Below are 16378 nucleotides of genomic sequence, written 5' to 3'. Positions count from 1 at the left end.
TGCACACCTCTACCCTAACTAGTGCACAAATCAGGCTTGACCCACCCCCAATCAAAGTAAAGCTGAGCGTTGAGAAAACATCCCTGCTGTGCTCCCTGACAGATGAATATGTGACACCTCGCTCAATCTCTTCAAACATACAGGTAACATTTTAGTAGGGTTAATCCCTATTTCGCACCGAGTTCGAGATCTCACGCTTGGCTAATGTCTACAGACAGAGGCACTCCTACTTTGAAAAGTCAGAGATGTTGCCGCTGCACAAATGAAAATGCTTTGGAAACTTCAGTAACCAAACCTTACTACCTCAGAAGATAATATAAGCAACCGGGGCACAACTGATAAATTCAGTACGAAAGTCTCCTGTTAATTTTCCCTCTGCATCCTCCCTGCAGATTAAACCCCACTCCTCACTGCCATGTCCATTCAAACATCCTGGGTATCAAACAATCCATTCCTCCAAAACAAATTCCTGACAAAGCCAGTAAGTTTTTGGTTCATACAGAATGTTGGCTAGAAAGCAGATTTTAAAACAGCAGGAATAATCCTGGAATTTGGCTTATTCAGTATCAATAAACCTGTGGGCTTGCTGATTGGTTGAAGGGACTGGCAATGGAAAGAGTCAGTGCCGTGGATGGGTAGGTACCAGATTCTGGTAATTTTTTAACACAACTAATTCTTTGCTTTAACGTTGTTACAAGCCCCTATGCAAATTTAACTTGTGAAAATCACAAAGGACCATCTATATGGGCCAGATAAACTCATAACTGCAGTTTACCTGTAAAGTGTTTCAAAGGGGCTACAACTACAATCTGAAAATATACTCCTTGAATATCCAGTCCCTCCCTGGACCACTTGTAACCCACACATTTCTTTAATTTACCATCAGCTTCCTCAAATAAATTGATTTTATTGTCTAATAAACAGGCCTGGCTGAAAATGACATAAGGAGGTTGCAGAACAATACAGATAGGTTGAGCGAGTGGGCAAAAATCTGGCAGGTGGAGTATAATGTGGGAAAATGTGAAGTTGTTCACTTTGGCAGGAAGAATAAAAAAGCAGAGTATTACTTAAATGGAAAATGACTGCAGGATTCCGAGGTGCAGGGGGATCTAGGTGTTCTAGTGCATGAGTCACAAAAAGTTAGTATGCAGGTACAGCAAGTCATAAAGAAGGCTAATGAAATGTTATCCTTTATTACAAGAAGAATTAAAAATAAAAGTAAGGATGTGATGCTTCAGTTATACACGGCATTGGTGCGATCGCATCTCAAACACTGCGTGCAATTTTCGTCTCCTTATTTAAGGAAGGATGTAAATGCGTTGGAGGCGGTTCAGAGGAGGTTTACTAGATTGATACCTGGAATGAGCGGGTTGTCTTATGAGGAAAGGTTGGACAGACTGGGCTTATTTTCACTGGAGTTTAGAAGAGTGAGGGGAGACTTGATTGAAGTATATAAGATCCTGAATGGTCTTGACGAGGTGGATGTGGAGAGGATGTTTCCTCTTGTGGTTGAGTCTAGAACTGGAGGGCACTGTTTTAAAATTAGGGGTCGCCCTTTTAGGACGGAGATGAGGAGAAATTTTTTTCTCTCAGAGGGTTGTAAGACTTCTCTGCCTCAGAAGGGGTGGAGGCGCGGTCATTGAATATTTTTAAGGCGGGGTAGATAGATTCTTGTTAGGCAAAGGAATCAAAGGTTATCGGGGGTAGATGGGAATGTGGAATTCGAGACACAAACAGATCAGCCATGATCTTATTGAATGGTGGATCAGGCTTGAGGGGCCGAATGGCCTACTTCTGCTCCTAATTCATATGGTTATATGAAAAGGCCAACTGTCCCATCATGCATCACAGTACATTAAGGTCATTGTTGGCCATGTCAGAGTGTTAAACATTGGTGGGACCAGACCACTGGAGGGCTGTTTGTTGGATTCTCCCCCAACTCCATCGACCTCTTGATCTCAGGGGTGCTGAGCAGAGTCAGCATATCTCCAGATGAGGGAGGTGGAGAGTTGGGGAGCAAGTCATAACCAGGCCAATGTCATGCATTCCTGCTAATTGGTCAACAAAATTCAGTAGCAAAAGGCCTGGGAGCAAATGCCACCCCTCCCTGCTTGCCAGCACTTCGTACAGGTACTGGTGAGATGGATCAAGGGAAGGGAGAACATACATTTCTAAACAGAGATTTGCAACCTCAGCAAAATGGGTACAACGAACATGGGCTCAGTGGGGAAATACACAATGTGAAGTGGCAGTGGGCCTGGCAGACCAGGAAAACCCTGGGTTCCAGCTGAGTTAGTCAAGTTTAGCTGGGGTGGCACTGTGGGACACCACACTTGACTTCAACATTTCTGGTTCAGGGAAGGGAATAAAAAAATGCTCACCTGCATCTGACTTCTGCTTGAAGTGCAGGCAAGCAGATGTCAGCAGAGGACAACATGATATAGTGATGCCCTCCACAATTTAATAGTGGTCTGCAGTTATTGCTTGGAGTCACAAGTGAGAAATGGGCACTCAGGCAAGGTACCATAGTGCTGCAACTACTCATTGAGTTATATCCCTATGTGAGCCATTGCTGACACGAGAGAGAGAAAGAATGAAGGTTACTTCAGCATTGGATTAATTTAAAAAATGCAACTTTTCTGGTAAACAATCCAGCAAATAGCATTGGTTTACAAAGTCTTAGGTTGACTGCCTTTAGGCTTTGTATCTTAACTGAAAATTTTATTTTGCTAGATTACAGTTTTCCCTGCTATAGAGTATGTTGGGCAACAAGTCCAACTATTAATAATTGTGTGAAACCATTTAGAATTTAAAAACACAATCTCCTGTTGCTACAACTGTGCATTAAACTGCATAGCAGATGGCTCCTAATATTGCTCTGTAAATTCGCAGTGTTAATGCAGAATGGTGGCAAGCAGTCAGCAATGGCAGTTTCCCCTGGGCACTTACCTGTACCCATCGATAAAGCTAGCGTTGATGTAGTCGGAGCCTTCCACCCCGCGGATTGGCTGTAGACACACTCTCGTTGTCTCATACGGCATAATGTTGACAAGACGGTTCTTGAACTTATTACATGGAAGATTGGCACTTATGAATCTGGATGTGTGAGCTTTGGAATTGGCCAGGCGCTGAAAAGAAGTACAGAAAAAGAATGAAGACAATCACAGGCATTGAGTGAAGTGCTCATCTGTGCCCAGGACTCTCCATGTTCAAAGTTACCTTCTCCCCCTCCATCTTTCCCTGCCAGACACATGGCCTGCTCTCAAGTTTTGCCACTGGCAGTTTGAAACCAGCTATCTCAAGGTGTGTAAAAGTGACAACAAGCAGCTGGTACTATCCAACTCCTCCTCTGACATCCCCTCCCTGGCCTCAGCTCCACAGAACTGCGAAGTTTGGGAGGGTTTGTGGCAACAAATCCATCTGCCACCATCTTGATGCTCCATCATCAGATGCACTCTCCTGAAGGAGCTATAGAGTTCAACAATGTGCTACTCTCACTAAGAGAGATCCCAGCATTAACTCAAAGTAGCTCTGCTCAGTTTAACCAACCCTTCTAAGCAGATACCTCCCAGTGTCACTGGCACTCTGTTTAAACAAAAACATCAAAAACAACAGAATAAAATAGAGAAAACAAAAGAGATTTCCCAGATTTCCCACCCCTTTTATTTCTTATTCATTGAAAAACCTGCAACCCTGTAGAGCATTACTGCTACCATTTTCTGAGCTTTACAGTGGGTGGAGCTAAATGTAGATTCTTCCTGTTCTCAATAGGCTAATCTACCTATGGTGTCACAGCTGATCTTTGATATTCCCCTTACATATTTTGCTCAACTCACGACATCACAGATCACTGCATTAGAAGCAAGGGGAAGATAATATTTAAGACATAGAAACAGAATTCTTTAAGGAAGCAAGGAGATATCAAAATTTAAATGGGGGGGGGGGGGTGGTGGTTTCAAGCATGGGCTTGCCCTCTTAACGAAGACTGAAACTCTATTGCAGTGGTATTCAAACTGCGGCCTGTAGGTGACATGTGGTTCCTGAACCAAATCATCCTTCAAAGCCTAGGCAATTCACTCCTATTTGCGCTTATAGTTCTTGTTCACTGGTTTGTCCTGTTTCAATTTTGTAGAGCTTTGAAAAGATTTCTTCTTATTGATGGATAAATCCTAAATCCAAACACCAAGATTTGTTAGCAGCAGCAATTGTGGTAGATGCAGATTAATGAGAACAGTGGATTTAAACTTTATATGGGGCCTTTCAGTCACCTTACGTGGCTAATGAAAATAAACGGCTTGGGCGCCTCTGCTCCATTGTCTAAGGAACTGAAATTGCCTACTATATTCGCAGTGGAAACACAACTTGATAAGTGTATGATTCACTCAGCTAAGGCTTGATTGCAATCTTTCCTCTGGGAGTAAATCATGATTTCAGCAGTTAATGACAAACAGGTTGGTTTCAACCTAATTTTGGAAATCACTTGGTTCACTGTCTGGCCCCAGTAGGACATTGCTCCTGTTGTAATCAGCCAGCTGGATCATTGCTGGTGACAAACAGCCACAGCAATTGGAAGTCGATAATACTGGTCTTATGTTGACTGTTTTGATTCCAGTTGACTAAGCTGTTAAACCGTTATTCCAGCCTGCTCATATAATTTTGAGACTATTGGTTTTCAGATGTTGAATAATCCCTCCCCCACCCCCAGCGCACCACCCTGTCCCTTCCCACAGTTTTCTCCCACTTCTCCTCAGGACACTGACTATCCCAGATGAAGAGAACGAAAATACAAATTAACGAGGTTCCTTACTGCCGATTGTTATCCAAGTTAGGATCAGGTTCTTCTGCAATGCTGGCCTCTTGCGTGATTCCGATCTTCATCCCTTCACCTTTGCCTTTAGTTGCATAGGACTTAAGAACTGGAATTTCCTTCCCTAAACTTCTCTACCTCATTCCTCCTTTAAGATGCTCCTTAAAACCTGCCTCTTTGTCACTAGTCTTAATATCTCCTGTGTGGCTTGGTGTCAAATTTTGTTTAAGAATGCTCCTGTGAAGCACCTTGGGATGTTCTACAATGTTAAAGGCACTATATAAAAGGAAATAGCTGCTGTGTCTCAGCTCACAAGATGAAGATTGATCTCATGGGGAGGTACCAAAGGGCAGTTGCCAGTCGATTGAACTGATATTACAATACCCAAGCTACTCCATTTCTATCATTTTAAAACAGTCACTGTGTGTAAACTGAACCCAATCTCAAAAATACTCCCAATAGTTAAGGTAAAGCTGAATTTAATCTGGCAGCACAAACATTATTGAGCTGGTCCTGGGGTCCAAATGGACTCACTGGGCTGCATTTTAACATATTCGGCAGCAGATGTACACAATGGTGGTCCACCCATGTGGACCACACATCGTGGAGCTGCTGTGATATTCAGCACGGCGGCTCATTTAAATGGCTGGGATGGACCACCCACCCCGATGATGTAGAGGGGGCGGGCTGTTCCTCCCCAGCAATGGCATCAGGCGCTATTTCGCAGGCACTGACGCCATTTTTAAAGGGCTTCGAGTCCTACGTGGCAATTTACATATTTAAAGGAATATTGATTGTAAAAAATTAAATTAAGTGATCCTGACCCTCTCCCACCACCCCCCCAATAAGCATAGATGTAATTACCTGCCTTCTCCCCTGCCAAAACACTTAACTTGTGCTGCCAACCATCCCCCCTCCATCCCGCCCCCCCACAAAGTCAATCAACTTTAAACTTTACCCCTTCTCCCCAACCCCTAGACCAATGAAATTAATATAATCCTGGTCCCCAGCTCCCACACTGAAAAACTTACCTGCTCCCCCATCCCCACCAGTGTCCCGCCTCAAATCCCTAGACAGGTATCTGAAGGCACGAGAGTGCCGGCCACGAGACCTCCCCACCATCACAACCAATTTTTGGGCTGGGCCTTCCCGGCGTCTAGGCCCGTGGCGGACCTCTGCCAGAGGCATTTTCCATACCCCCCCCCCCACCCACCCCCATGACCTCCGAAATCTGGGGGGGGGGGGCTGTAAAATGCAGATCATCCATAGGCCAGGTGGCCTGGGGTTGGTAAAACCCATGAGCCCTCGAGATATTATTCAGTTGCATTAAGGTCTCGGCTAGGTTGTGGCTGTTTTGCCCCTCAGCATTCATTCACAATTCACGGGGCTTTTGCTGCACTTCACCATCAAGGTTAACTGTGAGAAATGTCTTCTCCTTGTGATAGTTGGCCCCAGCAGCTGTGCCATCTAGTGCCCTATTGAATTCATAATATGGTTGCAGAGCCTTGACTACAACAACAGTGACAAGGTGGCCCATTACTGCTAGGGGCAGAGGCTGGAGTGTGATTTCACCTTTGTTGTCATGTACAGAACTTGGCCACCCAGTGGGGAAGGTACTGCAATTAAAAATAAATGATCTGTGTATGTGCAAACTGAGTGCAGTTTTTTTAAAAATTGGTCCGGCACTTCCTGGACGAGCTGTGGTCTAAGTGGTTACCGTGTTGAAGCTGGAAGGCTCCTTTTTAAAAAAAACCTGCATCTCTCAGGAACATTGCAAAATGCTTTACTACTTTGAAGTGTAATGACTGTTGTTATGTAAACACAGCAACCAAACTGCATTCAAGATTTCAGAAGCAGCAGCAATTGCTTGAATTAGCAGTTCATCTATTTTTGATGGAAGGAAGAATGTTGGCTCGGAAACTGGGAGGACTTCCTGCTCTTTTAGAAGCACAGATATTAGTTAATTTCTCATCCCGAGGACAAATTCAAACACATTCCTGATGAAATCCCATTTACACATTAATAAACTATAATATAAAGGATACAGACAACTTCATATCTCTTGGCTGACACTTCGATGATATAACTGCTAAAATCACTGTAGGAATCAGCCCACCCAACTATCTAAGCTAAACATTCTATCCAAAACAATAAGGTAAGATTCAAACAACAACTCCTGGCTATGTCATTCCTTACCTATTCTCTGCCCCTGATGTATGTCCCTAAAGGGAAAGAGTCTGTACTCCCATTGCTCAAGATACTGACATAGATTTTGGTGTAGTTTGGCTATTAGTGAGGCTATTATCATGCTTATGGCTTTCTACTCATGTCAGATGCCTGCTGACCAAAAGGTAATTTACATTTGGGAATGTCTGGTTCAAAAAATTTTAAATTCTATTGTAACAAATATGATACTGCTTCAAACTACAACTGCATAATATATAAGTTTGTTTCCATTTCCTTCATGCAATATTATTACACATCACCTCCTCAGTTCAAGCTAATTTGTCTTGCTTCCATTTGCTGTCCTTTCTGTCAAACGTCACCCCATATCTCTTCCTGGTACAACAGTCACCTCTCTGGAAGTGCTTGGAAAGCCCCACTGGTTCCCTATGCCCCAGCGGTTCCATTTCAAAACATTCACCTTCAAATCCCTCCACGGCCTTGCAACAGCCGACTTGGAAAATATGTTCCACTCACACGCCCCAGACTGCACTCTGATTTGTCTGACACCATGCATCCCACTGCCTCAACTCCACCAACTAGTCTTTCACCTATTACATCCCTGCCACCTAGAATTCCCTAAAATCATCTGGTTTCGCTAACTCTCACTGCCTCCAAAAGCACCCATAAATGTCCCTTAAATCCATGTCACAGCAACCCCTTACTCCCAATTTTCCTTTACTTCCTGCTTGGTGTTTATCTCTCTCCCTGGTAAAGTGCTGTGAGATCATCATTTGGTTATGTGCTGAATGCATTATAAGTTGTACATTTCCATCCTACATCTCTCTTTGGAAGGGTAACGATGAGAACATTTTAGATGCACAGGACTTGACTGCAGTAATGTAACCATTTTTGGGTAGAATTGTTAAATAAGTACTGCAAGGCAGCACATTAATCATACTCTGACCAGACAACTGTGTCACCTATTAACTTCCACTATATTTCTGTCGCTCAGATATTCTCCACATGCTGCATTTTTTAGTGGCTGATGTGTGTAGATGTCTTACCTTGTGAATGCAAGACCACATTTTGTTTTAACTAAATAAAACTTAAATTTAAAAAAAAGGATATTGTTGGGAGTGAGGAGATCAGGAGTGTGCCATGGATTAGAACACTGATCATCTCTGGGTCCTGCCCCGGACTGATGTGATGCAAGTTCTACAGTCTACGAGGGTCCTACATGAATTCAGTTTGAGTTTCCTCGACTAAATTCCTAGTAATTTGTGGTCCCAAAGCCACAAAACTCTCCTTGGTGTGACACTAAATTGTTAATTTCACTCAGAGTGGCCAGGATGGCTACTGCTCTCCTGACCAATGGACAATGCCACAAAACTACTGCAGGGGCGCTCTTCTGAGCTCGAGGTGGAGACCATTATTGGGGCAGAGTTGAGAGAGCTGTACTTGGCATCTAACTACGTTTCACTTGACCTGGTAGTGCTTGATGCCAACACTGGGAGAATAAGTATTCCATTGCACTCATAGCTTTCACCTTGATGAATACGAAAATGTACTAATTTAAAAAAAATTTAATTGGAAATTCTACAAGATATACTTTGAAAAACTCAAATGCAAATATTATTTACCTTTATATGATCTACTAAATATGATACCATATATTTAAGAGCTAACTTACTGGTATTCGCTCTGAATGCAGTTTTATTAGTTCTTTAACTAGTTGGTAGCACATGTCTGAGCCAGTAGTCATGGGTTCAAATCCCCTTCCAGGACTTTAGCCCATAATCTAAGCTGACATTTCAGAGCAGCATTGAGGGACTACTGCATTGTTGGAGATCCCTTCTTGCAGATAAGACATTAAACCGAGGCCTTGTAAACCTGTTCAGGGGGATGCAAAAGATCGCTTGGCATGCTCAACGTCTTGGCCAATATTCCTCCCTCAACCACCAACACCAAAAACAGATTTTGTTGTTTATGGGACATTTGAGCTGACACTCCAGTGCAGTACTGAAGGACTGCAGAATTGTTGGAGGTACCGTCTTTTGGATGACAGGTTAAATCATGGCCTCATCAGACTTCTCAGGTGGATGTAAATCATCCCACGGTACTATTCATGGAGCAGCAGCAGAGTGCTCCCTGTGTTCTGATCAAGATTTATCCCCCGAACAACACTTTAAACAGGCGATCTAGTCGTTTATCTCATTTCTGTTTGTGGAACCTTGCTGTGTGCACATTGGCTGCTGTGTTTCTCACGTTACAACAGTGCTGCACTTGAAAAGTTCTTCATTGGCTGTGAAGTACTTTGGGATGTTCCAAGACATGATAAGGTGCTATATAAATTCAAGTTCTTTCTTGTTTCTTCCTAATAGCACTGTTAGAGCTGGTTAACAAGTGCACATATATACTTGATTTAGTCATGGCTCTCCATTTCAGGAGGGTTGTTACAGGCTTTTTAAAAATATAGAACCGCATTCGATATTAAATAAATAATATGCCTAAGCAGCAACAATAACCTTGCACCTTTTGCTTTTGCTGAGCTGAGATCAGGCTAGGCAACAGGTTTAATCCTAAATCTGGTCTGAGTTAGTTGATCTTATCCAGGTGTTAGGAGAGACATTACAATTAGCCCTGACATTCCTGTGCCAGTTAGCAAAAAACTCAACCAGTGTCCCCATTCTTAAGTGCTATCCAGTGACTTCTGGAGAAATTGTATCGGTGTGGCTGTCAAATTAAGATAGAATTGGGCTTGACTGTAAATTTAAAAAAAGTTTCACGGCGCGTGGGTGTCGCTGGCTAGGCCAGCATTTATTGCCCATCCTTAATTGCCTTGGAGAAGGTGGTGGTGAGCCGCCTTCTTGAACCGCTGCAGTCCATGTGGTGTAGGTATACCAACAGTGCTGTTAGGAAGGGAGCTCCAGGATACTGACGCAGCGCCAGTGAAGGAACAGCGATATAGTTCCAACTCAGGATAGTGTGTGGCTTGGAGAGGAACTTACAGGTGGTGGTGTTCCCATGAATCTGCTGCCTTTGTCCTTCTAGGTGGTAGAGGTCGCAAGTTTGGAAGGTGCCTTGGTGAGTTGCTGCAGTGCAACTTGTAGATATTATACACTGCTGCAACTGTGCATCGGTGGTGGAAGGAGTGAACGTTGAAGCTGGTGGATGGGGTGCCAATCAAGCAGGCTGCTTAGTCCTGGGTGGTGCTGAGCTTCCTGAGTGTTGTTGGAGCTGCACTCATCCAGCCAAGCGTAGAGTATTCCATCATACTCCTGACTGTACCTTATAAATGGTGGACAGGCTTTGGGGAGGGAGGAGGTGAGTTACTCGCCGCAGAATTCCCAGCCTCTGACCTGCTCTTGTAGCCGCAATATTTATATGGCTGGTCCGGTTCAGTTTCAGTAATGTCCTCGCTATTGATCTGACTCTCTCGGCTCACGCATGCTGAATGGCAATTTTGTGAAGTAGTGGAAGGCAATTAACCAGTACTGGAACCTTAACCCCAGAAAAGTCCAAATCTTTGGTAGTGGGGGTGGGGGGGGGGGGTGAAATGCTGATAATAATTAGAAACATTTTCTTCCGAAATCCTCCAGCTTATCTGTTATCAAGTCAGCAAATACATACATGCCATAGCTGCCAACCTGTCCCAGAATGATGCAGCAAGTCTTCTTACCTTGAACTCTAGTTCCATTCCAGTGACGTGCTCTCCTGTCTCAACCTGCGTGAGTTTCTGAATGTAAGAGAACAAGTTCCTGGCCATCACCTCTGTGGTCCCACAAGCCACTGCTTCCAGCAATGCATCATGGATAAAAATGTACTGATCCTCAGTCTGCACCATGTAGTTCCTTTGTGACCTCATCAGTGTCACGTGACCATAGATGTCAACCGTCTTCTCATGTTTTATTCTCTCGAGCATAGCGTCAATGACGATGAAACAGCCAGTTCGACCAACTCCAGCACTGAAAGATTAATTGAAATAGTTCAGGTGGTGTTGCAGGTTCGCCACAGGACGTAATTAAGGAGCTTTTAGACTTCAGTAACCCTTTAATTATTTTTGCACCATTCATTTTGTGGTGAATTTGTACCACAATTAGTTCCAGTGTTCCTGGCATAGTGTAATGAAAAGTCAGTCAGATTTTTACTGCTGAACATGGTCCAACACCTCCAGCTAAAATGGGTACCCTGAGTGAGGCAAGAATAGGCATCCACTGTGATGTCCTTCATGTGAAAATAGTTTACTGACTGTCTAGACTCACATGATAGATGGGCTTACAAACAAAGTACTGCAGGATTAATACTGAGGAAATGCCAGGTGAAAGAATGATGATCAGGGATTGCAAATAGTTATAAACAAATGATGCCGTGCTTGTTTTTCAAAATGGATATTTAATCCAAAATGAGCGTTACTCCTAATAAATGAGAGGTGGCAGGTCTGAAACATTGGCTGAATACTCATCAAATAACTACTGGGCAGTAGGAAATAGAAAAAATCAATTCAGTCTTTGAAAAACGTCTGTTCAATGCTCAGGGTGGTGCTGCAGTAGGATTTAGTCACGTGCATGTTGGGCTGGTTTCTGTGGTGATTCATAAAAAAACACATTAAAATATCTGGGACAGAGTAGGGTTACTTATACAGCCAAAAATGAAACATTATAAAAAAATATACACACACATATATATTTAAATATCTAGGACTAAAGATTGGGAATTTCTGCCAGAGTAGACAGAAGATGCCTGATCTGGAAAGGAGAAATGATACATGGGTGGAGTAGGAATGATGGGAGTTTTAATCTCTCTGTAACCACAGAGCACCTTATGCTGATGATGCATGAGATCAAATGCTAAATTTTCCAACACTTCCTTCACCTAAAGAAAAATATATACCTTGGAGCGGAGTAAGTTAATATTTAATTAAGGGATGGCTATGGGGGTTGTCTACGTCTATTTCCTTGGCCCAGAGCCATCCCTAAGGGATAGCTAGGAGGTTGTCCATTTCTCTTTTTGTAGCACGTAACCAGGAGTAGACAATGTTTACACAGGACTCTTGTTGACTTCCCAGCTAGGCTGGTACCCATTTAGAGCAGCTCCAGTCCACTTAAAATTAGCCCTTTGATCAAAGTCCTTTGCTTGTGCAAAGGAAAAAGAAAAGGATTTGATGCAGGAATAGCTTTGGTTTAAAACCCAACAATCAGCCACTGGACCACATCATCAGTTCTACTGTGAAAGGACTAGAGGCACAGAATGGAAATCGGCTTCCAATATAAGAGAATGATCCTACCTGCAATGCACCACCACGGGTCCAGCATCAGGAGGATTGCAGGTTTTTACTCTCCTTAGGAATGCTAGGAAAGGGGTTGGATACTCTGGGACTCCATGATCAGGCCATGCTGTGAACTGAAACTGACGAACCTCTCTCTTCTCACTGGAGCCATTCTGCTCAGGAAAGAAAGCATTTTACTTGTAAGGCTGGTTTATGGGTATGCCGTACACATAAAGCATTTGCATTCACATGTATTTTACAGATTGTGAGAGTCCTGGTATATGTAGGGTTACGCAACAAATAGATGGGTTGTACGGTGAAACAGCAAGACACATAAACAGGGGTTTTAGGCAGTCTGGGAGTTTTGCTTTATTTAAAAAGAGTAGAATTTCTCAGTTTCAATCAGTTTTTCATTTTCTATATATATACTAGCAGATATCCTGTGGTGTTGCTCATGATTCATTCAGGATTTGCAGCACGGGTGTCTATTCAGAGCTCTACTTAAACACACCCTGTGGGAATTCAGCTAACTGTAAATTAATTAAAGGTTAGTAAATTGGTTGTAAATTGCTGGTTCCATGTTAATGATTGGCTTTCTTTCATGTTTTTCTGCAGAGATTGTTTTCAATTTATTATGAAGTATGGTGGGGGTTGTATATAGACCCCCCCAAACAGCAGTGGTGATGTGGAGGATAGCATTAAACAAGAAATGAGAGACGCATGCAATAAGGGGGCAACTGTAATCATTGGTGACCTTAATCTACATATAGATTGGGCAAACCAAATTAGCAATAATACTACAGAGGAGGAATTCCTGGAGTGTGGACGTGATGGTTTTTTGGACCAATACGTTGAGGAACCAACTAGAGAACAGGCCATCCTAGACTGGGTATTGTGTAATGAGAAAGGATTAGTTAACAATCTTGTTGTGCGGGATCCCTTGGGGAAGAGCGACATAACATGATAGAATTCTTCATTAAGATGGAGAGTGAGAGAGTTGATTCAGAGACTAGGGTCCTGAATCTAAATAAAGGAAACTATGAAGGTATGAGGAGCGAGTTGGATATGATAGATTGGGGAACGTTACTTAAAGGGTTGACAGTGGATAGGCAATGGCTAGCATTTAAAGAGCACATGGATGAATTACAACAATTGTTCATTCCTGTCTGGCGCAAAAATAAAACAGGAAGGGTGGCTCAACCATGGCTTACAAAAGAAATTAGGGATAGTATTAGATCCAAGGAGGAGAAATATAAAATGGCTTGAACAAGCAGCAAACCTGAGGATTGGGAGCTGTTTAGAATTCAGCAAAGGAGGACAGAGCGATTGATTAAGAAGGGGAAAATAGATTATGAGAGTAAGCTTGCAGAGAACATAAAAACTGACTGTAAAAGCTTCTATAGATAGGTGAAGAGAAAAAGATTAATGAAAACAAATGTGGGTCCCTTACAGTCAGAAACAGGGGAATTTATAATGGGGAACAAAGAAATGGCAGACCAATTAAATACATACTTTGGTTCTGTCTTCACAAAGGAGGACACAAACTTACCTCCCAGAAATGCTGGGGAACATAGGGTCTAGTGAGAAGGAGGAACTATATGAAATCAGTATTAGTAAGGAAATGGTGTTAGGGAAATTGATGGGATTGAAGGCCGATAAATCCCCTGGGCCTGATAATCTACATCCCAGAGTACTTAAGGAAGTGGCCCTTGAAATAGTAGATGCATTGCTGGTCATTTTCCAAAATTCTATAGACTCTGGAACAGTTCCAATGGATTGGAGGGTAGCTAATGCAATCCCACTATTTAAAAAAGGAGGCAGAGAGAAAACAGGGAATTATAGACCGGTTAACCTGATATCAGTAGTGGGGAAAATGCTCGAGTCCATTGTAAAAAATGTAATAGCAGAGCACTTGGAAAACAATGACAGGATCGGACAAAGTCAACATGGATTTACGAAAGGGAAATCATGCTTGACAAATCTACTGGAATTTTTTGAGGATGTAACTAGTAGAATAGATCAGGGAGAACCAGTGGATGTGGTGTATTTCGACTTTCAGAAGGCTTTTGATAAGGTCCCACATAAGAGATTAGCATGCAAAATTAAAGCACATGAGCTTGGGGGTAAGGTACTAAAATGGACAGAGAACTGGCTGGCAGACAGGAAACAAAGAGTCGGAATAAACGGGCCTTTTTCCGAGTGGCAGGCAGTGACTAATGGGGTACCGCAGGGATCGGTGCTAGGACCCCAGCTATTCACAATATATATTAATGATATAGATGAGGGAATTAAATGTAATATATCCTAGTTTGCAGACAACACAAAGCTGGGTGGGAGTGTGAGCTGTGAGGAGAATGCAGAGAAGCTCCAGTGTGATTTGGACAGGTTAAGTGAGTGGAAAAACACATGGCAGATGCAGTATAATGTGGATAAATGTAAGATTATCCACTTTGGTGGCAAAAACGGAAAGGCAGATTATTACCTGAATGGCGATAGATTGGGAAAGGGGGTAGCGAGACCTGGGTGTCCTTATGCACCAGTTGCTGAAAGTAAGCATGCAGGTGCAGCAGGCAGTTAAGAAGGCAAATGGTATGTTGGCCTTCATAGCGAGAGGATTCGAGTACAGGAGCAAGGACGGCTTACTGCAATTATACAAGGCCTTGGTGAGACCACATCTGGAGTATTGTGTGCAGTTTTGGTCTCCTTATCTGAGGAAAGATGTTCTTGCTGTGGAGGGAGTGCAGCGAAGATTCACCAGACTGATTCCTGGGATGGTAGGACTGATGTATGAAGAGAGATTGGGTCGATTAGGCTTGTTTTCGCGAGAGTTTAGAAGAATGAGAGGAGATCTCATAGAAACCTACAAAATTCTAACAGGACTGGACAGACTAGATGCAGGAAGGATGTGCCCGATGGTGGGGGAGTCCAGGACCAGGGGTCACAATCTAAGGATATGGGGTAAGCCATTTAGGACTGAGATGAGGAGGGATTTCTTCACCCAGAGAGTGGTGAACCTGTGGAATTCTCCACCACAGGAAGCAGTTGAGACCAAATCATTAAATATATTCAAGAAAGAATTAGATACAGTTCTTAGGGCTAAAGGAATCAAGGGAAACGGGGAGAAAGTGGAAACAGGGTACTGAGTTTGGACGATCAGCCATGATCGTATTGAATGGCGGTGCAGGCTCGAAGGGCCGAATGGCTTTCTCCTGCTCCTATTTTCTATGTTTTTACGTTTCTATGTATCTGGAGTACATTGAGCATTCGACGCAAGAATCTTATTTATACGCTAGCTAATCTACCCACAACAACTCGGATGACACATGGTTTTTAGAACGGCAGTGTTACCATATAATGCATAATGTATTATTCTGCTAAGTGGGTCTGTGTAAATGTAAGGCCACAAGTTTGCTTTTAAGTAAACAGAGGCTGAGGTTGATCAAAATATAATCGCTTGGTTCGGAAACTGTGCAAATTGAAAAGGCTTGTAAATTTTGGGCTGCAGGTCATACGTGTCCAATGTTATGTGGCACGTATTGTTTATTAAAAAATAATTTACCATCTGTAATAGAGTGGAACATCTGGAGTGCAAAAGACAAAATGCATACCGGATGAGAGTTCAATTGTTATATCAGAGGCTCAGGTCATTCACACTTCAATTCTTTTTCTAGTCTTGTCACTTGCAGATTGGGACGTGCTCAGCACTTTAAGCCTGCAGCACAGCATCTGAAGATTGTTTCGCCTCTGTGACAAAGCGACATCTGCATACTATAGTATTGGTTATTGTATATCACAGTGGATCAGAAATTACACTGCTTGGGGGTGGGGGTGAGGGGGGGGGGGGGGTGGTTCTGGGATTAGAGGCCTGCTACCCGACGGGACCCGAAGACTTGCGTCGGGTTCGGGTCGGGTCGGGCGCATCTTCAGGGTACGGCGCTCGAGTTGGGCCGAGTCGGGTCAGGTCAGGTTGGACACACATGGTAAGTGCTCTGCCGTTAAGTATCGAAATGAAAAAACCTACCTCAGCTGGGAGTCTGGGACCAAACAGTCTGCGCAGTGAGCGAGTGACGTCACTATGACGTCATTGCGCATGCGCTGCAGCTTCGTGGACCTTCCCAGTCGGAAGGTAAATCAAGGGA

General features: G+C 43.2%; 1 protein-coding gene across 1 annotated transcript in view; it reads right to left on the bottom strand.

Moving 5' to 3' along the window:
- LOC137351760 (receptor-type tyrosine-protein phosphatase delta-like) overlaps positions 1-16378 on the bottom strand; it is a 583992-nt gene that overhangs the window by 43107 nt on the left and 524507 nt on the right. Inside the window, exons 29-31 of the mRNA XM_068016566.1 lie at positions 12258-12412; positions 10653-10938; positions 2950-3128 (exon numbers count right to left, since the gene is read on the bottom strand). Of these exons, the coding sequence (XP_067872667.1) occupies positions 2950-3128; positions 10653-10938; positions 12258-12412 (620 nt within the window). The remainder of the gene's footprint in view (positions 1-2949; positions 3129-10652; positions 10939-12257; positions 12413-16378) is intronic.

The sequence above is a fragment of the Heterodontus francisci genome, chromosome 36 (assembly GCF_036365525.1).
Source record: "Heterodontus francisci isolate sHetFra1 chromosome 36, sHetFra1.hap1, whole genome shotgun sequence".
Classification (NCBI taxonomy): domain Eukaryota; kingdom Metazoa; phylum Chordata; class Chondrichthyes; order Heterodontiformes; family Heterodontidae; genus Heterodontus; species Heterodontus francisci.
The sequence above is the reverse complement of the archived record's forward strand: the minus strand, read 5'-3'. Positions and strand labels throughout refer to the sequence as shown.